This window comes from Excalfactoria chinensis, chromosome Z (genome assembly GCF_039878825.1).
Source record: "Excalfactoria chinensis isolate bCotChi1 chromosome Z, bCotChi1.hap2, whole genome shotgun sequence".
Taxonomy (NCBI): Eukaryota; Metazoa; Chordata; class Aves; order Galliformes; family Phasianidae; genus Excalfactoria; species Excalfactoria chinensis.
Genome location: NC_092857.1, coordinates 56,980,531 through 57,005,204, shown reverse-complemented (window position 1 = coordinate 57,005,204; position 24,674 = coordinate 56,980,531). Strand labels below are relative to the sequence as shown.

Here is a 24,674-nt window from a genome sequence, read left to right as displayed (position 1 = left end):
TAAATCTTATTTAACAAACCTTTTTAAGTCTTTCCCTTTTGTTTAGCAGTTACAAATGCTATAAAATTAGGTTGCTGAATTTCTTTAATATGATTAATCAAAAACAAAATTTTAAAGAAATATCATCTCTTTTGAATATGAGACACTCGTTTTTACTCAGTCTGTTTACAGTACCTATTAGAAACTGGATAGATGCTGAAAAGCCCTAGAGGAGCCTGGTTCTGTAAAACAGTAATCATAGTTTCCACTCTTGTGCCTAATCTGGCTCCTCCAGTTGGATTGAACAGGGTGACAACAAAGTGCTCATCCATTTCTGGTTCTTCATCTAGTATTGCAGAAATATGCAGTGTCTGACAACAAAAACCAAGTATACAATGTTACTGAGACATGACACTTTTTATTTCTCTCACTTCAGTCTCTGAATAGCACACAAGACAATAGCTGGTCACAAATCTGGACAGGTAAGTGAAGTAAGGATAGATTAGACTGAGCTTTTGAAATCATTTTTTTCTCTCTTCAAATCCTACAACACTCTGAAATTTTTTTTTTTTTTTTTTTTTTTTTTTTTTTTTTTTTTTTTTTTGTCCAATTGCTCCATACATTTCTTGGTAGTTTACAGTCACCTTTCAGTTGTGAGTGTAACTTGGTTAAGATGGTTTTAATTTAGTTTAGTTGGAAGCTAAGTTATCTCTAGGGAAACAGGAAAATCCTGGTTTTGGTGCAGGGAAATGGGAGAAAAAAGGAATAAATAAATAAATAAATAAATAAGAGGATATTTGAAGTATTTTCTCATCTCAGTGCTTCTTTCTTTCTCTTTCATCATTGTGCAGGAGAAGGCAAAGTAGCCACAGGTTAACAAAATCAATCTAGAGAAACTTGGGTGTTTCACTTTAATTTGGGGCTCATCCCCCAGTTTTTACCTGAACAAGTAAAAATTACACAGACACACATATCTTTATTATATAGAATAAAAAGCTAGTAATGATGCACTTGGAAATAATAGAGAATTTGCAGTGTTTTAAATTCCTGTTTAGTTTCACAATAAATCATATTTAGTGAGTATTTCAAGAAGAAATATCTGAAGATAAACCCATTTAATTTTCATGCTCTTTCACATAATGACAAGAAATTAGTATCAGCTCATGAATCAATGTGCTTTGTGAATGAAGGAAAAAAAAAAAAAAAAAAAAAGAAAAAGAAAAAAGAAGACAAAGTTCAGATACTTTTTAAATCTTTCCAATAAACTCAAAAAAGCCTCTTTCATGTTTTTAGTAATAACTAGCATATTACCTTCAATCTGACTCCCTCTTCCAGCACAATGTATCCTTGAGAAGGGGTCAAATCCACTGATGGCTCTGAAGAATTAATTTCACTTACAAGATATTGAACAGTCACAGTACCAAATATTCCCTGCGGAGGTTCTCTAATAATATTCAATACTGCAACACTTTCCATCAAATGGATGGCTGTTTGCTCTCTCAAGAAGAAGTGATCACTGTTATTGAATGACAAAACTCCATGGCCATCATCATTGGCAAGTATAGTGATTGTAGCTTTCGAGAAATAAACAGTGAAAATATTGTTTAATTAGAATAGTAAAGTATAATCATAGATATATACAAACATCATACATAATATAAATCGAAATATTCCTTTACATGCATTCTCCCTTTAATGTCTTTATTATGCCTGTATGTCCCTATGAACCTGAAGGTAATAAGCAGGCATTTCACTTTAACTAGGAAGATGTCCATGTGGGAAGAATATTGTCTCTCCTAGAAAAAGATTATAAAAATCTAAAAAGGCCTCAGTTTAGTGAGGCACATTCTTGCTTTCTGATACCTTATTTTACATAAGAAGTTATTTTCTCAGATTTCATTAGAAATTTTTTAAAAATTCACAGAACCACAGAACGTCACACAGCTTCTCTGGGCAGACTGTTCCAGTGTTCTGTTACCCTCACCATGAAGTTTTTTTTCATATTTATGTGGAACCTCCCATGTTCCAGCTTGTACCTGTTGCCCCTTGTCCTATCATTAGATGTCACTAAGAAGAGCCTGGCTCCATCCTCTTGACACTCACCCTTTACATATTTATAAACATCAGTGAGGTCACCCCTCAGTTTCCTCTCAGCTAAAGAGACCTAGGTCCCTCAACCTTTTCCCATAAGGGAGATGCTCTGATTCCTTAATCGTCCTGGTGGCTTTGTGTTGGACTCTCTCAAGCAGTTCCCTGTTCTTCTTGAACTGAGGGGCCCAGAACTGGACACAATATTCCAGATATGGTCTCACCAGGGCAGAGTAGAGAGGGAGGAGAACCTCTCTCGCCCTACCAACCACACCAGTTTGCCATTGGTCTTCTTGGCCATAAAGGCACAGTGCTATTCCACTGGAGGAGAGGGGTTTTTACAATGGGAGCTGGCAGTGCTTCAACCTAAGTATGAAGAAGGGCGGGGTGAGGCTGAAAACAGGGTCACTGAAAAAGAGCCTGAATGTAAAATTCCAGTGCTTTTGGGAGAGGAATTTGATAGCAAGATCTCTCCATCTTGTGTCTTTGTGAAGGAGGAGAATGACATACCATTTCAGAAAGGTTGCTGTGAGGTTGGTTACTATGGAAATAGCGGAGTATGGTCAAGAGGGTATTAGGGCTTCTCCCACCCAAAAGTTAGCACAGCTGAGGTGCATTTACACCTCAATGCATGCAGTATGGCTAATAAACAGGAGGAGCTGGAGGCCTCCGAAGGAGTATATTCACCACAGAATGGCAATAGTGTTTTGAGAAAATATGATCATTCAAAAAAATGAAATCAAAATGATTGCTGTAGAATTTCAAAGAATGAGGACATTAAAACTAAGTTTTACCTGTTGTGTTCTCCCCTAATTCCAGCCCCAGAGAAGGATTTGTTAAGATTAACTGGAACTTCTCATCACCTTCTGGAGTCTCATCATCAAAAATCATGACATCAATAGACTTATTCCTTTCTCCATCGGCAAAAAAAAGAGTCTATCATTGAAACACACAAAGCATTGAATACTTACAGCAGGTAATACCACACAGAATTTTTACAGTATGGGAAACAGAATTCTATTAAAAAGAAAAGTAGAGGAGGCATGTGAAGAACCAGCTCTCCCTGTCCCTGATGAACTGATTGAAACATATATGCAGAATTACAGCACATTACTGAACTAGGACAAACAAGAGTAATTTGCTTTGAAAGTTCAATTGTAAAAAGGCTTTCATGTCTAAGCAAAGTTAAATTTGAGATGGATGTTTGGAAGTTTACATTGTGCTTATACCGAATTATTATTATTATTATTATTATTATTATTATTTTAAATAAAGGATTTTTTATTTTATTTTATGTCTTTTTGCTCAAAGTAATTGAAACTTGAAATATGTAGCTGCATTCACCAGAATAATTCAGTAGAGAGTAAGAAAGCTGTAGGAATGAAAATTACTAGGTTTAGAGTTTACTGCTTACCCTTGAAGTCACATAAAAATCCGAACCCAGCTGGGCCTCCAAATTTTGGGCATAAAAAAATACAGACACGTTGCCGTATGATCCTCTGTTTCGGTAAGCCATTATTGTCAGATTCCCATGAGATTCACTAACTTCAAAACTAAAATAAAAAGCAAGAAAAAGTCTCAATATTCACTATGTTCTTTTGAATTAGATTCTGAACAACTCCCTACATTATAGTTGTCTAATATAACCTTTTAACATTTCTTTATTACGTAAATTGAATTAAGGTGGTGTGTTTTTACTGGTAACTATGTGGGAGATTAAGGAAATCTATCTATACACAGTTCATATTCATGCATGCATTCTTTCCAGCTTCTGTAAATTAGTCTAATAAAAAGATCTGGGAAGTTCAAGAATGTATGCTTACACAAACAGAGAAGCTGGAACAACTGCTGCAAGCAAATTCTCTATATTAAAGGACGACAGTGAAAGCAAGTAAGTAGGAAAGTAGCAAAAGAATTCTGAGCAAACATACAGTAAATGTTTGCTTGCAGCATGGAAATCTTCTACTCTGTTTCTACTGAACTGAATGATGGCATTATTTTTAATAGGAGTTTTACCATTAACCTAAGAAGAAAATGGGCAACTCTAATCTCATATAGGCTCAATGAGTTCTTAAGGAAGACAAAACTTACTTGGTACCTTCCCATTCAATTACTCCTCTTACTCCATCATTAGCGTCAATAATAATTTGAGAAGCTAAACCTTCCACATCTAAAAGGCAAAACAGAATGACAAAAATGAAAGAACGATGAAGTCAAGTTTCACTATTTTCAGGAATTAACAGAAGTGTATCTTCAATCTCTACCACTTTCACAATGATTTCCAACGTATGGAGGAGTCAACAGGAGTAGAGAAATATGACTGAAAAGGCTCAAAGAAAGAGTCCTTCCTACTTGGACTGCAATATCTTGCCTCAAATTTCAACTGTTACATTTAATGTTGCATATGAAAAAGTAATGACTAAAGAAAATTCAGCAAATACAGCACATAAACACTTGGAAATACTAAAAGCTAGATTTCTCAGAGAATCTTAATTTGTCTCTTCAATGTATGCATTTATTATGATGAGATTCAACATTTCATAGACTGTGCTGTTCTGAGTATGGGAGAGTAATTGAGTAAAATAAATTATCCAGCATTTCATTTTCTATTCATGCTTCAGTACCTCATTATACACCTTAATGGCACACACCTCACAAAATAAAGAAATACCAATTTATTTGTTGTCTATTTATGTATTGTAAATCTCTATTGCTTCATAGAGAGATTTATGTCTTCACAATAATCCCGACATAATAACTGAATGTATCGCAGTGTGAAAACACTGAATAATAGGTTAATGTCCACTGGCTTCAGAATAGTCAGAACTTTATTCTGCAAAAAAATACCTTAATTTGTAGACTTAATTCATTCAGATAACAGCACCACATGACAACGTTAATTTATTTCAACTCACTTTTTATAAACTATAATTTACTTTCTAAAATCAACCTGACTTCATTGAGTCTGCAGGATAAATACTATACTTAGATCCACAGGAAAGATTTTTATCAGTTCAGATAGAACAATTAAAAGTAGGTCATTGCCATGAATCTAAACCTGTCATTATAAGGCAGAGATGAAGATGAGAGATAGCTCTACAGTGACAGGAAAAATAATAATGAGCTGTAGAAGTCTTGAGGGATTTTCTAGCAATTACCAGCATTTCTGTGTGACTTTTAACCCACATTTTGTCTTATCACTTTGAAAGCAGATCTGTTCACCTGGGATCTGTAATAGTTTGTCATCAACATTACACCTCTTATTCCATGCCTGGCATCCCAACCTTCCCTTGATCATCCACTTCCTACCCTCCTACTCCTTTAACATTTTAGTCTCAAATAATCAGAGCTCATTATCTACAAGACAGCTACAAGTTTTGAAAGTTACCTTTCAATCTGTAACGAATTAACTCAGTCACTTCTATAAGCATGCAAAGAAAAAGGAAAAGAGTCAAAGAATACATTTGAAAGAATATAAATAGTCTTTAGTATCATAGGATAGTCCAACTGTCCTTAAGTTAATGACAACTATTCACTGAACTCAGAAGCAGAAGAATGAGGAATTAAATGACATGTGAAGATCACTGAAACAATAAGAAAACCATAGGATATGGTTCCTAAAAGTAAATAGGAAAAAAGAGGAATTAAAAGAGACTTTCAAAGGAGTGAACAGAATAGCCAAATTAGGTAATTTGTTTTCAACATTTTTGTTAGGTACTTTGTAAATAAAAATCAGATTAAGACACTGACATTAAACTTTTCGGGTAATTGTGATTTCCAACTGATAATTAGTAACTCCCCTATGAAAATTACTTTATATTTTCCCCATAGCCTATGGAGGAAATGAGTATAATAATGAATATATTTTATATTCTACAATGTTCATTTCAGATTACCGTGTTTAATCTTGGGCATAGTAAGTGAAATAATGATAATTTCCCAAAATCACGTAAGGCATAAAAAAGGAAAAAATACAGTTTTATATAGGATAACTTACCCAGCCTAGGTGGGGATGAAATTGAGTGGTTCATAATGAGTTCCACTGAAGTTAAATTAACCAAGAAGAATTCTTGCACTTCTGGTATATCATCCTTCAAAACACAAATGCAATACATGCTCCTTTCATTTTTCTTTAACAAACTCACATAAGCTAACAAAGAAACAACATGCTTGAAGTCTCTAATATCACACTAACAACAGAATTCATTTATTATTCTATTTTCCTGAAAAAAAAAAAAAAATAAAAAAAATTGGGTGTAAAACTGATTCTTGTGAAACAATTAAGAAGTAAGACATTGTATCTCATGAAAAGATCCTACAGAGACATTAAACTACACCTGCAAACTAATTACAGCCCAATGTAGAGGCATGCATCTCAAATACTAAGAAAATAAAAGCGTGTATCCTACAAAGCACACTGTCTTAGATAGCAATAAATAATAACAGATAATTAGTAAAGCTTTAATGAGACAGCTTTATTTCATTTATGCAGAGGTGTAGCTGCTTTCTGTGACTGATCTGTTCTCCTGTGTTCTTAATGTTAAGATTGAAACCGTTTTTCTAAATGACAATGAAATGAGTACATAGCTTCTAGTAATATATAAGCTTCAAGCTTTAGTTTCCAAACTATTCCTCTGTTGAAGTATAGAAAGAAAAATGTTAGAGCTTACCTCTAGAATAGTAATATTTATGGCAGCTGATGTTTCTCCTTCTTCTAAAATCAGTGAGCCAGAAGCAGGTATATAATCATCTCCAGGTTCAGCCAAGGTTGGTTCTGTCTGATTACTTACAGAGTCCAGTCCTGTAACTGTGGCATATGTAACATTGATAGTACCTGTTAAATTTGTGAAAGAAAAAAACAATAATTAAATCCATAAACAATACTCACTGGAATCGATATTTGCAAGAAATCAATTCCTCATCCAAAAGAAATAAATAGACTAACTGCAAAACAGAAGGAATAAAAGATTAATCCAAATACATTTGAGCTAATAGACTTTTGTTACTATATCAATGTGCTTTCAGTCTGGCCTTTGCTGGCTTGTGGAACAAAATTTAAAAATCACCAAGATGAAATATATTCTGACATTTGAAGTTCTGCAGATATAAATATTGCTGAAGTGCTACTAAATGAGACACCTCATGTATTATTAACGCCAGCTTTTGCACCAAAGATACCTTTCAGGAGTGGCTTTTACCAAAGAAAAGCTAGAAAGACAGTGCTCAGAAATACATCTAAATAAATCTACATTGTTTCCCAGTCAGATTGACTTAAACAAAAAATCAAAATCAGGGGACACACATAAGTATTACTAAATGGAAGAGTTAAACAATTTTAGAATAGCATCAGAGTAAATGAAGTAGTAAACATTAAAAGAATGATCCTAAAGATTAAATGGCATATGAAAATAAAACCTACTTTGTATGAAATAACATATAAGGGATAAAAGAGTCTTATATAATAAATAAATAATGATGACTATCTGATCTTAGTAATATATCTTGCATATGCCACAGCTTTCAGATTCCTTGCTGTATAAATGATAAATTATAAATGTATAAATGCTGTATAAATGCTGTATAAATGCTGTATAAATGGAAACTAATATCTAGTTTCCAAGCCCACAGTAAGAAGCGTTGACATTCTGAACTTATTAACTTTATGCAAAACTTTTCCAAACTTTACAGCCTCGTTACCATGACTGCAATTTGCCCAATGATTATCAAAACAAAACTTCCTTTCTCTTAGAGTTATTATACAGACCTAGGGATCCAAATTCTCTGTTAATAAAAAGCTGAATTGTTTTGTTTTCCTCTGGACTTAAAACTACCCTGGATGTGGAAGCAAAATTCAGAATTCCATGTGGTTCATCACTAGCTTCTACTGTTAGAACAGCTTCATATCCTTGACTATCCAAAGCAGCAGCACCTGTAGGAGAAACTCCTGCAAGAGAATCAATGGACTGCAGTGAATAAATTGTGAAGATATATATTTTTTTCTTTTACCATTATTGATATTACATTCAAATGACAGCCAGCAGCCATCCAAAAATAATAAAAACAAAGCCCAGTAAAGCTTATGGATTATGTGAGACCTATATATTTACTTTCTATAACAAATATAGGAACATGCAGTCTCATCAGAAATTGTATGCATACCAAGCATAAAGTCACAACAGTTTATTAAGAAATTAGAAAATAGTCCAGTACTAACAACTTCTCTAAGTACACTCTATTTTAAAAAGAAAATTTTCCCAGGACTTACTGGGAAAAGTTAAAAGATTAAAAACGACGTTCTACTTCCTAATCACAAAATTACTCCCATTAATAAGTAGTGCCTTGATAAATAATTATGATAACCCTGTTTGTTTGCAAGGGTCACATGACTCTAGGATGTTAGTGATTCACTTAGGAGCAATACTACCATACCAAATTTTTTTGGTGTTTGGACATTAATTTCAGTTTGACAAAGGTTATTACAGAAGGGATAGAGTTCCATGCTTCATTTCTCACTATGTTTGGAATGGCAATAATAAAATACTCTCACCGCATTAAATTCAAAGACAGATCAGTGAGAAAACACAACCAGATTATCTTTAAAGATAAAAATATCTTCATATTTCATGGTAACACTATGCATCACGTATAAGTAAGGTCAAGCTGGCATTCAGTTAAGGAAAGTAACTGACCAATGAATTGAATAGGTGGAGTTAAATCAGGATTAAAAAACTTAATCTTATCTGTAGTGATACTATGGGATATACACACATGCACATAAAAATAGTGTGTATAAATGTAAATCAAGATTCTTTTAATAAAATATTAATGAACTTTCCATACTTTGCACCAGTTGCAGTTTGTTTAGTCCTACACCTCCAAAATGAATTAATAAATATGAAAATATTACATTTTAAAATGGTATTTTAAAGATGTACCAGGCATAGTTCTGCACTACCTTCTGTTTTGATGTTGTACAAGATGATTTGGTATTCTTCTTTTTCTTCAGGAATATGGTCATCCAGCAGATGAACATATAATGTTGTATTCAACGATCCCTATTTAATATTAAATTGAATTGTTATTATTGTGTGTGTGTATATATATATATATATATATATGTTGTATATATATATGCAAATGTGAATTATATAGATATAAAACACAACTAACATAATTATGGAGTGTATTTCTAAAAACACCTTCAAGAAATGTTAAGTTAAAGTACCAAGAACTGTAAGCTCCCTCCAGCTTGGAAGTCGAAGAGTAAGAGAGCAAATAAATGACCAGATAAAGAAACAAAGATTATTAAGAAATCACATTATTTTCTCCACCCAGCTGCAATTACAATATTTTCACATAGACGTCAACACTGCTTATGGACTTACCTCAGCAAAAAAAAGTATCCCAGAATAGGTTTCAAAATTTTGTTCTACATTATGCCCTACTATCTTCCACTCAACTGTAACATTTCCAAGTCCTGGAGCAGTTCTTACAATATGGAATTGCAGTTGTTCTCCTAGGAATTAAGGAAAAAATGCAACAATATGGGATCTCTTATGTATCAGTTATAAAAATGAGAAGTCAAAAACAAATATCACACAGATAAAATGACCTTTCTGAAAGACAGTCATATTGTTTCATAGTCATCGTTTCATAGTTGTCATATAAAATGACTACATGTAATAATGAAAAGAAAAACCCAGATCTAAACTTTTTCTTCTCACTTTTTTTCATTTTTAGTTCACATTTGGAAAAAAATAGAAAAATCTGAGGGACTTGGAACAGATAAAAAACTTAGAATGTTGATGGTTCAAAAAACACACATAAACAAAGCAATATCGGTCTGTGAAATGTTCTAAATAGTAAATGCTGAATATACCAGTCAGAACTAAAAAACAGTCTTTTAAAACAATTCCCTGGCTATGAATAAATGTTATCCTAACATTTGTATGGTCTTGTGGCTTTATGTTATGCATGCAGAAAAAAATGCCTCTAAGTCCTACATGCACATATCATAAGCATTAGAAATGAATCATAAAATGTGAATTTCTTATAATTTCTGAGTTAATCAGTATTGACTGATAGGGTTCATATACAGTAAATGAATATTATGGTTATTCTGCACATTTAACATTTAACCCTGACAGCATTTAAGTTAAAAAGAGCAAACGATTTAGAAATATTTGTAAAAAGCAGAGAATACAGCTTTAAATTTGCAATTTATTACACAGCTAATATTAATTATTTCCAATGTGAACATCTAAAATTTCCATGTTATACTGTCATGGAATAGATCAGCAGGCAAAATTGGTAATATTATGCAATATATTCACAACAGAGGACTGATGCTTATTATATTAGGCAGGGATAACACATCCATATTTCACAAATATCTTTCAGGTGTGCAAAATTTAGGTTTAAGAAAAAGTAGGCATCATAAGGATTCCACTTCCATGGTCATATATCTGAGGGTAGACTCCCAGTCTGTATGACCCAGTATATCACAGGGTGGCACAGACTGCTTAGAGAAGCTGCAGTGTCTCCTCCTTGGAGATCTCCAAAAGCCACCTGGATGGGCACCTGTGCATCCTGCTCTGGGTGTCCCTGTTGGAGCAGTATTGGGGCCAGATGGTCTCCTGATATGTCTTCAACCTTAACCATTCTGTGATTCTCTAAATGCTTGCAAGAGTTTAAAATCCAAATTAATTAGTGCCTACTATGTGATTATTCTCTGACTGCTGGCATTCTCTGAACAGTGAAGCAATCACTGTGAGTTGTTATCAGCAGGAGGCACAAAGATGGAAACCAATGTTGAACTGAGCATGGTCAACACTAAAGACTCACCTTCACGACCAATAACTGATCTTGAGGCTGTATGGAAGCTTATAACTCCTGCCACATTATCACTTGCTAGAATAATCACTGTGACAGTGTCAAAACTGGGTAGAATCCGACTTCCTCCTTCAGTGTGAATAAGGCTGATTTTGATACTTTCATTATCCTCTGGCTCTGAGTCATCTAAAATGGTCAGCACAACCATCTTTTTTGTTTCACCTACACAGAGAACAATTCATATAAACATACACGTGCACATGGATATCACCTTAGAAATAGATAATAATTTCATTTTGAAAGGAAACATTCATGAGAAAAAAACAACATGGAACTGTATGAATCATCCCTATTCGCCCTTCTAATTATTTACTGAATGCCATTACGAATCTTCATTCAACTATTTTTGAACAGTCACTTTAGGCCAATAAAATTATCACATTATGTAATCATACTATATGGAAATTAACAATATAGGAATTATTTTTAAATATCCAGAATTATTTATTTGCATTACATATTTTCTGAATTTAAAATTTAACTTAGAAGAGAGGAATGTTACCCTTCTTTGAAAAGCCATTCTTTTTAAATTAGAAAGTGCCTAAGCTCTCTGATAAACCATATGCACAAATGCGTACACTTAACTTAAATATATTTACCATGCCAGAGAATGCATTAAAATGGGCTGTCATTATAGTATCATAGTATCATAGTATCATAGTATTGTGCGAGTTGGAAGGGACCTTAGAGATCATCGAGTCCAACTCCCGGGATTCGAGCCCTCTGTGTAGCAGAGCGGCACTTCTACCCCTCACTCCACAGGGGGGATTCGAACCCGGGCCCCCTGGTGTTGCAAACGGGAATTCTACCGCTGCGCCACTGGAGGCACAATGTTATGTTAGTTCCTTGCTATTGGTACTATCAAAGAATAGTAATAGTAAAAAAGTAGGAAACACTATCAATCTCTAATCTCCATATATCCAAAAAATTTACAATACAATCTTGTTACATAGTACACGTGCAGAAGCCAGCTGTGATTTACAGTTAGGAGACTATCAATTTACAAAGTACATATTTTTTTTCTGCTACATTGTCTTTCAAAAAACAGAGTTGACTAAACTCATTAACCACTGATGTAATCATAAGCCAGCCTCAGTATCATGGCCAGCAGAAAAAGAGAAACCATCTTTTGCTTTTAGATGAATTATCACACTACAATCCTTACTACACTCCTACAAATTGTTTTCAAAATATCTGTTTCAGGCTTTGAAAATATAAAATACATCATTAAATACATCACATTGGATGATACATAAGTCTGCTGGTGATTTGTTTGTGCTGTTCATAAAATTTTTAAGTACTTTTCTACATAATGCAATGAATATGATCTCAGAATTCAAAATAGATGCCATGAAAAATTAGCACCATTCTGACTGAAGGCTAACAAAAACCAACCAAACAAACAGCTCTGCTCTTCATTTCCTTCTCATTTCCATTACCCTTGCTGCATTCTTCAGCATTATTATTTCTTACTTATGTAATGTAAAGGAAATCTCTATAAAGCAGCACATTGCAATATCTCCCTAATAAAACACTTAGATACTTATGGTTTTCACTTTTTTTTTTTTTTTTTTTTTTTTTTTTTCAGTGCCACTGTGTGTGTTCTGCAAGATAATCCTATAAGTAATGTACAACCATTCTCTATTGCACACATGTCCTGCACATTCAGGGACATAAAGCCTAAGAATAAGATGTTGCTTTTAAAAACATCCAAAGAATTGTGTACTTGGATTCTTTTTGCTTTTTGTTAATCTTATAGAAGAGAAACCAATACAACAGTTTGTCTCACCTTCAGCAAACACCAGAGTCTCACCAACACCTATAAAATCCACGTTTGGGGTAGCAGTTCCACCAGTTACATGCCATTGCACGGTTACCTGTCCCAGGCTGCCTTCTGTTCTGTGTATCATTAGCTGTACAGTGGCCTGAGGACGTTCCTCTACTTCAACATACAGGCCGTTCTCCGATGCATTGGGACTTACGCTGTAGATCTTAAATACTCCAAATGCATCTCCATTCATCAGTATGATAACTGTGGAAGTATTTGGCTGTCCTATAGTTGGTTGATTTTTTAAGCTGGCTGAAATGTTCACTAGTTCAACTTTCAAAAGGGTTATGGTGAACTTCTCATCCAGTTCTGGCAGATCATCAGGCAGTATAGTAACTGTGAGATTTGCAAATTCTTCCCCTTCCTCCATTATGGCCCATTGTCTTGTAACAGGTTGGTAATCACTGCCAGCAATGGCTTGTGTGCTAAAGAGAGTTAATGCACTAGTAAAGTTTTTCTTGTAGGTCCAGAATCCTGAAGTGTTAGCTAAAGGACTGATCCCCGATGTCAGCCAAAGGCAGAGAGGAATCCCAGAGGTATTGGAAAATGTAAAGGCTGAACAGGCTTGTTCTTTTAGGCACTGAGTTGCACAGACGTACACTGGGTCACTTGCTGCTGAAACATTCACTCTGGTCTTGGATGGTTGGTCAGGAATTCCTTGCACAGGAGACTCATAATAGGCCAGGATATCCTGACCTTGCTCAACAGCTAGAGCTACAATGTCAGTCTCAGACGTGCTGTAGAATATCTGCAGCTGACCAAATCTTCCCTCACTAAAAGACATTATAATAAAGAAAGCCTTGTTACTTGACAAAGTCTGTCTAATACTCTGTTTCTGTGTTAAGAATATGAGTTAGGGAAAAAAAAAAAAAAAAAAAAAAAAAAAAAAAAAGACCGGTCATGTCTGAATTGATGAAAAATTCAAAATAATGGATTAAAATCCATTTCTTTGAAACCTGTATCAAAATAACTCCAAGGTTTTTTTTGTTTGTTTGTTTGCTTTGTGGATGGCAGGCTTGATTGTTAATAGCTTGTGTAATACTCTGTTAAGAAGGCATAATAGTAAACATTTCTTTCTAGGAATTAGCTCTTCTTAGGACTTGCTAGATCTCTTCACTGGCAATGAAGAAAAAGCCAGTGCTGTCCATCCTGGTCATCTTTCCTTTAAGACCATAGAATTAGAATCGTAGAATGGCCTGGGTTGGAAAGGACCACAATGATCCAGTTTCAACCCCCCTGCTATGTGCAGGGTCGCCAAACACCAAACCAGTCTGCCCAGAGCCACATCCAGCCTGGCCTTGAATGACTCCAGGGATGGGGCATCCACAGCCTCCTTGGGCAACCTGTGTTCACCACCCTCTGAGTGAAAAACTTTCTCCTAATATCCAACCTAAACCTCCCCTATGTCAGCCTGAAACCATTTCCCCTTGTCCTATCACTATCCACCCATGTAAACAGATCACATACAGACGGCGTGTGTAGGATGACCAGTGGATCAGGTCTAGCCAGCATGGGTTCATGAAGGGCAGGTCCTGTTTGACCAACCTGATCTCCTTCTATGATCTAGTGATCCAACTGGTGGATGAGGGAAAGGCTGTTGATGTGGTCTACCTAGACTTCAGCAAAGCCTTTGACTCTATTCTCCTGCTATTCTCCTGCAGAAGCTGGCAGCCCGTGGCTTGGACGGGTACACTCTTGGCTGGGTAAGGAGCTGGCCGGAAGGCCGGGCTCAGAGAGTGGTGGTAAATGGAGTTAAATCCAGCTGGTGACCGGTCATGAGTGGTGTTCCCCAGGGGTTGGTGCTGGGGCCTGTCCTCTTCAATCTTTATTGATGATCTGGATGAGGGTATCAAGTACACACTCAGTACGTCTGCAGATGTCACCAAATTGGCTGGGAGCATGAATCTGCATGGGGGTAGCAAGGCCCTACAGAGGGATCTGGACAGGCTGGAGAGCTGGGCTGAAGCCCATGGAACGAGGTTCAACAGGACCAAATGCCACGTCCTGCACTTCGGCTACAACAACCCCAGGCAGTGCTACAGGCTTGGGGCAGAGTGGCTGGAAGACTGCGTAGAGGAAATGGACTTGGGGGTATTGATTGATGCTTGACTGAACATGAGCCAACAGTGTGCCTAGGAGGCCAAGAAGGCCAAGGGCATCCTAGCTTACATCAGAAATAGTGTTGCCAGCAGGAGCAGAGAGGTACTGTGTCCAGTTTTGGGCCCCTCACTGCAAGAAAGACATTGAGGCCCTGGAACGTGTTCAATGGAGGGCAACAAAGCTGATGAGGGGTCTGGAGCACAGGCTGTATGAGGAGAGGCTGAAGGAGCTGGGAATGTTCAGCCTGGAGAAGAGGAGGCTCAGGAGAGACCTCATTGCTCTCTATAACTTCCTGAAGGGAGGTTGTAGTGAGCTGGAGTTCAGCCTCTTCTCCAGTTCTGCAAGTGTTGGCTTATTTTGTCCTTCAGTTCAAATCACAGGAGCAGGATACTGAGCAGGCCTAAATAATCTAATGATTAAACGGATAAAAAGAATCTTCACATGCATTGTGTACAGAAGGTTTATGTTAAATATTTCAATGTATATTACATTTAATTAATTTATGTAATTCCTAGTAAGCAGACATCTGTTTTAGAAACAATGTATATGAAATGAGAATGTGTTGAGCTGGCAGATCATAGAACCAATGCAAATATTGACACAAATCTTTATGTGACATTATGGCAAAGATGAAATTAAAGAAAATTGTAATTTTAAATAAAACAAACATTGTACAAACCTTCGTCTGACTGTTATGTTTGCAAGCAAATTTCTTTCAAGTGGCTCCTGGACTTGATATAAGGATTGATGGAAGAAAACTGTGCCATAAGGATTATCATTGGCAGGTATTATAATTTTTGCCATGCCATCTACCCCAATGGCACCACCATTGGAGGCCTGAGTTAATACTACAAGGACAATCTCAAGAAGAAAAAAAAAAAAGAAAAACAATTAATGCAGCTAACAATTTGTGGTATTTCTAACAATAATCACAGGCTGAGTATAAAAGGAACATCCTATATACTTCCCTGCCAGAACATTTGTTTTCCATTACACATGTTTCTGCTACAATTTAAAACTCAAATACTGTTCAAGAAAGATTTAATTGCTTGACTTACTTCTTCTATTTCTGGAACATCATCAGCTAGGATTTCCAACAGTAGCATCTGGAAGGTTTCTCCAGGGGCAAAAGTAATATTGCCTGTAGCAAACTGCAGGTCATCATCAGCAAGATGTCCATCAATGGTAGCAATCCAGTGAACAGTCACATTACCAAGGGTTCCAGCATTGCGGATTACTGGCAGATCTATGGGTACTGATCCAAATTCAGGCTCCTCCACAGTGAATTCAGTGATCTGAAAAACTAAAATCCAGCACAGAGAGGTCTATTACATTAGTCACTGTATTTAAAGTAAAAATTTGTATATAGTGTTCTTTCACTTGATTATTAAGGTAAATAATTTTTGTTAATCAAGTTTAAATCAAAAGCTGAACTTTCAGTATTAATATTTTAACTTACTAAGAAAATTAGCATGCAAATTAAGCCTTCACTTCTCTTCCCGAAAGTTTATTCTACCATATCCTTTCTCAACTCAAGTTGTGAGATATTCCTAAGCTCTTCATAGACACACACTGGTTATGATTTCCAGTGAGGAAATTTTTAGCATGACAGCCTGCTTTATTTAAATACTTAGTAAAACAAACAGACTAAACTATTTAAACAGATACTCATATGTACACTTTGTCTTAAGTCTACTGCAGGGATTCAGCACTTAGAATAAATATAAAGTGGGTTTTCTTCTGTTTTTTTTTTTTGTTGTTGTTGTTTTGTTTTGTTTCGTTTTGTTTTGTTTTGTTTTTTGGAATGTAACTCATCTCTGTTGAAAGATTTTGAAATCCGAAAATAATAATAATATATATATATATATATATATATATAACCCCTTCATCATACGTTTCATTGTAAGTTTATTTTACTTTGTCCTTTACTGTCTTCAACCAGACCTCCTCTTTGTCTTCACAGAATCACAAATCTGTAGTAATAATGTTAAAAGAGGAAAAATGGGCAAGACTCACCAAAAGATCCAAATGGGTCATCAGAAGCCTCAATAATTATGACTGCCCTAGTCAAAGATCCAAGCAAGGCTCCACCTGTTGTTTGATTCAGCAGCTGAACATAAAAGGACTCCTCAACTTCAGGATTGATATCATTAATTATATAAATTGGCACAGCTTTACTTGTTTCTCCTTCTAGTAAGACAACATCTGATGAGGCTACGCTGTAGTCCTCTCCTAGATTTGTAGATGAAACAAAAAACCAACAACAATAAAAACACAGAAGAATATTAAAATATTATGGCTTGTTATAGAACACCACTAATATTTATAATCAGTAATATTTATCTTTTTTTGCTTACACATGCATTTCCTGTCATTCAAATATCCTTCTTATTTTTTATTTCTTAATCTTCAAAGCCAGGGATCGTAATCATTTTCATTTCCTGATGCCTTCTATATATCTAGATGGATTAAACTAAAACTCAGCTTGGCCAAAACAGAGTTTAAACTGTAAGACCAAAAGGCAATTACAAGAAGTCCATTATTCTCTTCTGTTGAGGTCACACTACTGAGATACTTCTGTCTGATTTCTGATAGCTGTCTGGCATTTCAGGAGATAAAAGTAAACAAAAGTACCTTTGTCAAAGCAGATTTTACTGAAGGGGAACAGTGTGCATGCAGACCTCAATTTAGACAGACTTTCCTCTGAAAATGCCTGATTAACATCTAAGATATAATAGAAAATGGCTCTCCCTCTGAACATAATTGGAAATATATTGATACTACTCAGTCTTGAACGCAGATGAAATACAGTGCGTTTGACGAGTTCGGAGAGGCCTGAGTCTGTAGTTCATGGAGTTGCTCCTTTTCTTCATCTAGCTTTCCGGCTTTGGGAATCAACTGCAAAATTTATCTCTTATCTTTAGAAGTAAAAGGCTTCTTGAGTTTTGATTAGGTTGATTAGGTTTTGTCTGTTTTACAGCCGAGTCTCCAGCTCTCAATTCCCTTCCAATAAACTCATATAAGCCATGCATTATAGGTTTAAATAGAAATGCAGGACTACAAAGTGCCCACAAGTACCATTGTGAGATTGTTTGTTTGTTTGTTTTGTTTTTGTTTGTTTGTTTTTTCCAACTTGATGATATGAGTAGCCACTAGGGAAATGAGAAGCCATTCCCTTTCCTTATTTCTCTTGCTAGATTCTTCAGTGATGACGACTCATAGCTTTTTAAATGGGAAGTATGGTCACACAGGGCTTGGATTCCTGTCTCATGAGCTCAGTAAGTAAATACCACACTTCATTTTCTTTTTCTACTTGTTTCATTTGACTGCATTTGTTTGCTTTGGTTAGTGAAAGCATACAAAATGCCCTGCCTGCTTTAACACACAATATGTATTTCTGCTGTTCTGGTTTCTCACCTGCTGTTGCAGTTATTGGCATAGCTTTAAATTTCACAGAAACATCTGCAAAAATTCCCCCAGTTCTGGTAACATTAATGATTGGTCCAACATAATTTTCAGCAACTCGCACAGTTGAAGCTGAAAGCTGAAGTGTTCCAAAAGCATCATCATTGGCATTAATAATTACATGAGCTATTATCTCACTCACTGATCCAAGACGAGGAGAATTTACAACTGAAATGTAAAAAAAAAAACAACTTGGTGAGAAAGCATCTGAAATGTTCCCTATATGTTGCTATAAAATTCATAGACATGTGAACCACTACTAGCTTTAACAAAGCAATCATTTTACATTTTGACAAAATTAAAATGAAGGTTCTTTTAGTATAAGTATTATATAATGGTAGAAAATCCTTTAAAAAAAAAAAAAAAAAAACTTATTAATCTACCCTGCTGCGGCATAAAGATGAGGTGAACTAATATCAAAATTATTTATTTGTTGATATAACAATAGAATTTTGAAATATAAGCAACCTATCAGTTCCCAGCAGAATTATTGGGAAAGCTTCCCTTATAATTGCAATTAATCCTGGGGAGGATGTCAGTGAGGGGGAAGCAATGAGACACGTCAAAGAAGCTCTTTAATAGAAATCAGGCTATAATGACCAGAATTTATCACAATAAAGGAACAAGCTAAAATTCTGCACACTAAATAGAAACAGTATGCATCTGTGATTCTACACCACCTAAATTTTAAAAGGCTTTTTTGGCCTTCAGGAAGCAGAACTAACTTATTTCCTAATACATGCTTTAGAGAAACATCATCAAGTGAATGATTATTAGTGCACAAAACCAATACATAAGGCAAATGCAAAAGGCATAAAAAACATGCTAATCCTGACAAAATATAGTGATAACAGAAATATATGCTGTCAGAAAACAGCGAAGTATCATACTGAATATGGCATACTCTAAAATATACTACTCATACAATTCTTAACTATATGAAGTTAGGTAGAGGTAAAAATTTATTGAGATTTCAATTATTGCATTTTATCCTATGAAGCATAAGTATTAGCTTGCATGCTTAAAGTTTTGGTTTACATGTGTAAGATACTTACTTGGCCGATCCTGCACTTTTTCAATCAAAACGGTATTGTTTAGCTCCACAAAAACAGATTCTGACCTCTCAGGATCATCATCATCTAAAATAGGCAAAGATATAGTGGCCTCTCTTTCATTGGCAGCAAAGACTGTATAACCAGAAATGGGTATGTAATCTTTTCCTTGTATTGCTCTAACAACATTAGGTGGAAGAAAGGAGGACTTTTCATCATCACCTAGAGTTCTGTATGTTACCAATACAGTACCGAGGAGACCACCAAGCCTTACTATTGTCAAAGAGATATTTTTTGTTTCTTCCTCAACTTTTATTGGTCTATTTTTCTCGGAAAAGATGAACAGTCCATATGGATCATCATTAGCTAAAACTGTTAATGTTGCATTAGTATGATTTCCAAGACGACCACTGGAAACGTTGATGATCAAAACTGAAAACATCTTATCCAGTTCAGGAACATCATCAGGAGAAACCTGTACTGTGATGTTTGCTCTCACTTGGCCAACATCAAATGTTATGTTTCCATATGTAGAGATCAGATCTTCAGTATGATCACAGTCTATGATCCAATGCAGAGTCACCTCAGACAGGGCCCCGTGAGTTCTCACAATCTAAGTAGAAAATACAAAAAAGGTAAAAACTTGAAGGCCAAGAAAAACAAAACACTGTAAAAACAGAATAGCACGTGACTGCACAGCAGTATGAGTCAGTATGAGACCCAGTACTTTCTAACCTGCAGCACAATATTGCTATCTCCATCTTCAGGCTCAGTTCCATTCACTGAGAGTGACTCAGCGCTGAACTCAAACACGCCATGAGCATCATCAGAAGCTTCAATAGTCACAATGATGTGCGACGCAATTCCCAAACTGGCTGTAAGTGCAAGTTCCAATATGAGTTATTTTTTTCTAGTAGCATTTCTTACATGAAAGAGATCATCTAAGAAACTGTGTTATAAAAGCACATATCTGCAATATTAAGCTTTTTTTTTTTTTTTTTTTTAAATTATTATTAAATAAATGTAGAATAATGACAATAACTATCCAAATTGATAAAGAACTGATTTGCAGTAACACAGTCCTGGCAGCTCTTGTGAGAAAAAAACATAACAAAGCAAAATAACAATTTAAGGGAGGAAAAGAAGAAAAACTAATCGTTTAATTAATGAATATCAGTGGTGCTGAGTTATACAATAAAATACAGTGCTAGCAGTGTAGATTGAATAAAAGCAAGTGCCATCATAACAGCAGCTGGAATTAAAATGAAGAACAATTATCATCTTGGCTAAAATAAATTGCTGCTTAAAAAGAGCCTGGCACTTAAGAAAACAATTTCTGGAAACATAGATGAGTAAATAGTACACCCCTGGAAGCTCCAAAAAGTTGTTAAGCCACTGACTAGTTACAAGCTGAACTCCTTTGAATTTACAAATAAATCAGAAAATCAGACTGTCACTGTGGAGTACATCAAATAATGGGTGCTAAAATAAATTTTTCAGGTCAGTAGGGCTTAAATCAAAGGCATGTATAATTAGAATTTTCCCTCAGTTTTTATGTTTTCAGCATATAGTGTTTTTGTCTATTTGTTTGTTTGTTGTTTGGTTAGGTTTTTTTGTTTGTTTGTTTGTTTGTTTTTTCATTTTCTCAGGGTCATTTTTCCGTGTATGTCATGTTATATATACAAGCTTAGAGAAACTGGCAAAAAACAAACAAACAAACAAACAAAATCCAAAGCATTCCTTTAAAAAAAAAAAGTAATAAGGCTTACTTTTCTTGATTATTTTTGACTCAAAGTGAAATAAAACAAGTATCAAAGCATGTAGTTAGGTGATTCTTAAATTACCCTCCATTTAAAAAGTGTCTTTGCTCTTTGTTCTCCAGAAAAACTGATGATTCTCAGCCAGAATAATTTTGCAGCCTATACTTCCTGATTAACAATACTGCTTTACAACAATATAGATTTGAAGATAGAGAAGCTGTTACTTTGTGTGTTACACTCAGTGTTGACTGCTTTACTTCGTGTGTTACACTCATTGTTGACTGCTGTTGAAAGTAAGCCTGCCTTAATTGGGCAACAAGCATCTTGGCAGAATTCTGTGATACACCTAAATGAATAACCTGAAACTATGAATAAGGTAAAACTCAATGGAATAATTTATGAGGGGTATTACAGTTAGTAATAAAGAAATTAAGGTTAATCCAAAATGCTTACCATGTTGATAGGCAGTTTGAAGGAAGAAATCCATGTTCCCATCACCACTACCACTGCCATCATTTCTAAAGAGCTCAGCAACTTTTAGATGACAGACACACACATATATACACATATATACATTTATAAATACAGAGTAAGCAGAGAATTTAAACAATTCAGGACAACAAATGAAAAAAAAAAAAGAGAAAAGCATTCTAGGAAGGCATAAACTGCAGTTACAAAAGTGTACAGGATTTCTGATTAAAACTTCTTAAGTTATGACACTGGACATAGCACTGGGAGGTCAGAAGGAAAGAAAACATCTACACCCATTTTTTGTCCTTCTTTTCCCTTTTGTGTCTACTTTTTGTATTTCCTCTTTCTCACTTCTGAGGTTTGTCACAGATAAATGTAAATATTTAATAATGGACATAAAGCTCCCCAGACCCTTCATTCTAACATCTCACGAAGTGAGAACGTGTCAGAAAGTTGGGAAGATCTGCAGAAAGCTGAACTAATTTGAAAAGGAAATATTTTATTTCTCTTAACAAAATAACTATTCATCCAAAAAGACAAAATACTTGAGATGTCTCGTAATTTTATCAAAAGAATCAATAAGGCCACACTACACCACAGAAACATTGAATCACGGTGGACAGCTGGTTTTAATCAAGGTAGTGTGATACAATTTTCTATAAGGCATGACACTTCCACAACATCCACTAAAAAAAGAAAAATCAATATTTCACTCTCAATGTTTCCAATAACTTACTTCCCTAGAACAAGATACTAAAAAATTTCTCTAATTGTATATGCTTCTTTAAGGGATTAAGGACAACACTGATGCTTGCTGACTAACACCCTAAACCAGTAATTCCTTGGAACATTTTTCTTATCCTTACAAATAGGTGCCTAACAGCTACAACTTGGCTGTTATTCCCAAACCTTTCAACACCCACAGCCTAGGTACTCCTATAACCCAAATGAACAGGTTATGAGCCAATGTTTTACAATTTCTCTGATAAAAAACAAACAAAACAAACAAACAAAAAAAACCCAACATTTTTTTAAACCAACAAGAACCACCACCATACCTTGACCACATAGCTTTAAATATTTTATAAATATTCAAAATTTTTGAAGTGCAATGAATATGTTTTTTGTTACCATTACCAACTATTGTTACATAAGGTGAAAAGCAGTAACTGCCTTTACATGTCTGCTTGTTTACAGTGATTAACAAATGAACTGAGGAGCATTTTTTTCCTAAGAAAAAAGAATGGTGCTTGAGGAATGCAGAAGTGGTTTTTGTTTGTTTTCAGAAATTACATGAAAATGATACTAAAAAAGACATGATTTTAAGGAATGGAGTTAAAGAAAGGGCAACTCAGTGATTGATGAAAGTGACTTACCTCCTCCCTCTGGGTTCAACAGCTCCACTTCAAATGTTTTTTCTAATTCAGGAATAGAATTATCAGTGATGTTAACTGTAATGTACTTGTATCTTTCTCCTGGCTGAAATTCCAGTGTGCCCATGACAGCCTGCAATATGAAAGCTCTTCACATTTTTTGTTCTAATGTTTTCATCCATATAAAAAGAAAAGGAATATAACTTTCATTTGGTCTTCTCCAAAGACTTATGCTTTAAAATAAATAAATAAATAAATAAATAGGTAAATCTTCTTAAAAAAAAAAAAAAAAAAAAAAAAAAAAGGAAGTCTAAATGGATGGACAGGTGAGCACCTGTATTCATTTGTAATTTTCCTGCACAGTTATCAATTGGATAGGCAAATGTATACAAATGCAGATCGTTTATTTAAGCACGTAGAAATCCCACTATGTTTATACATGATTTAATTCTATACGTGCACCTGGATGCCATAAAAAATAATATCAAAACTCCTTGCTATACTGACATCTCCTAAGACAAAAAATCAAAAGCAGAGTATTTTCTCAGGAAATGCAACTTCCTACACAGAAAGAACATAGCAGTCAGATAGCAACTTATATATGTAATAAAGGGAATATTACATATTCATTTACCACATTAAGCAGTCTTTCCATGAAAGAACTGAAGCTGGGGCAAAGTAGTCAAACTGAAGGCTGTCTTCAAGATAAATAATTCTAATTAAATCCCAAAATAATTATACTACCTTGGCAGCGGCCATACCTGGTAATCTTTTGGACTGAAAGCTGTAAGTGGCACTGTTCTGTATTCCACCAGAACTGTTCCAAGAAGGCCTTGTGCACGAACTACCAGTAATCTGATTTGTCCAACTTCTTCTTTAATAGTAATATGCGGCACAGAAGAAGCTGGAAGAATCATTTTATCATCTGGCTGAGGAGGTATCCCCACAGAGAACTGGAGTAGACCTGGCAGACAAGAAGTATTACTTATAGAGCTTCTTGAATCAAATTTAAATGATGGTAATCAGTTTTAATCAAACAATCAATGATATTTTTAATATGTGATGGTTTTGAAATTAAAAATCACTTATATCAATATATCCTTATGCATCCATCACACTCATACCAGGGATAATAGAATCATAGAACCTGGGTAATAGAATTACCCAGGTTGGAAAAGACCTCAAAGATCATTAAGTCCAACCACAGCCTAACCATAGTACCCTAACTCTAACAACCCTCTGCTAAATCATATCTCTGAGCAAGGGATGTGATGTATCTTCCCCTCTGTCTCTGATCTTCCTCTCAACCTTGATAAAGCAACAACACTGCAATAAAATCAGCTCTTCCAAAATAAGCCTCACATTACTGGCTATTTAGTAATACAACAAGCAGACAGAAATGACACTCATTGTCAGAAAATCACATTTGACAGTTTTCACAAGATCAACATGTAGCCTTTACTTGTTCTCACAAGGGGACCATTGCCTGTTTGATTAGGAAAGTTTCCAGGCCTTCTTTGAAAATTCTCAAGGACAGTTCAGCATTCTTTCAGGTATATCTAAATGAATTAATCTCAAGTTAGATAAAGCGGAATACTTGGCATTGCTGCTTCACTTATTAAGACTAAGAAAAGGTTTTATCTGATTATCTATTACTACACAGTTA

General features: G+C 35.1%; 1 protein-coding gene across 1 annotated transcript in view; it reads right to left on the bottom strand.

Moving 5' to 3' along the window:
- ADGRV1 (adhesion G protein-coupled receptor V1) overlaps window positions 1-24,674 on the bottom strand; it is a 259,889-nt gene that overhangs the window by 176,271 nt on the left and 58,944 nt on the right. Inside the window, exons 24-44 of the mRNA XM_072360423.1 lie at window positions 23,770-23,972; window positions 23,012-23,141; window positions 21,618-21,698; window positions 20,140-20,279; window positions 19,408-20,017; window positions 18,305-18,520; window positions 16,904-17,119; window positions 15,946-16,190; window positions 15,567-15,748; window positions 12,749-13,560; window positions 10,912-11,121; window positions 9,453-9,583; window positions 9,023-9,122; window positions 7,832-8,011; window positions 6,738-6,901; window positions 6,065-6,158; window positions 4,159-4,237; window positions 3,482-3,620; window positions 2,862-3,003; window positions 1,291-1,553; window positions 175-350 (exon numbers count right to left, since the gene is read on the bottom strand). Coding sequence (XP_072216524.1) covers window positions 175-350; window positions 1,291-1,553; window positions 2,862-3,003; window positions 3,482-3,620; window positions 4,159-4,237; window positions 6,065-6,158; window positions 6,738-6,901; window positions 7,832-8,011; window positions 9,023-9,122; window positions 9,453-9,583; window positions 10,912-11,121; window positions 12,749-13,560; window positions 15,567-15,748; window positions 15,946-16,190; window positions 16,904-17,119; window positions 18,305-18,520; window positions 19,408-20,017; window positions 20,140-20,279; window positions 21,618-21,698; window positions 23,012-23,141; window positions 23,770-23,972 — 4,513 coding nt within the window. The remainder of the gene's footprint in view (window positions 1-174; window positions 351-1,290; window positions 1,554-2,861; window positions 3,004-3,481; window positions 3,621-4,158; window positions 4,238-6,064; window positions 6,159-6,737; window positions 6,902-7,831; window positions 8,012-9,022; window positions 9,123-9,452; window positions 9,584-10,911; window positions 11,122-12,748; window positions 13,561-15,566; window positions 15,749-15,945; window positions 16,191-16,903; window positions 17,120-18,304; window positions 18,521-19,407; window positions 20,018-20,139; window positions 20,280-21,617; window positions 21,699-23,011; window positions 23,142-23,769; window positions 23,973-24,674) is intronic.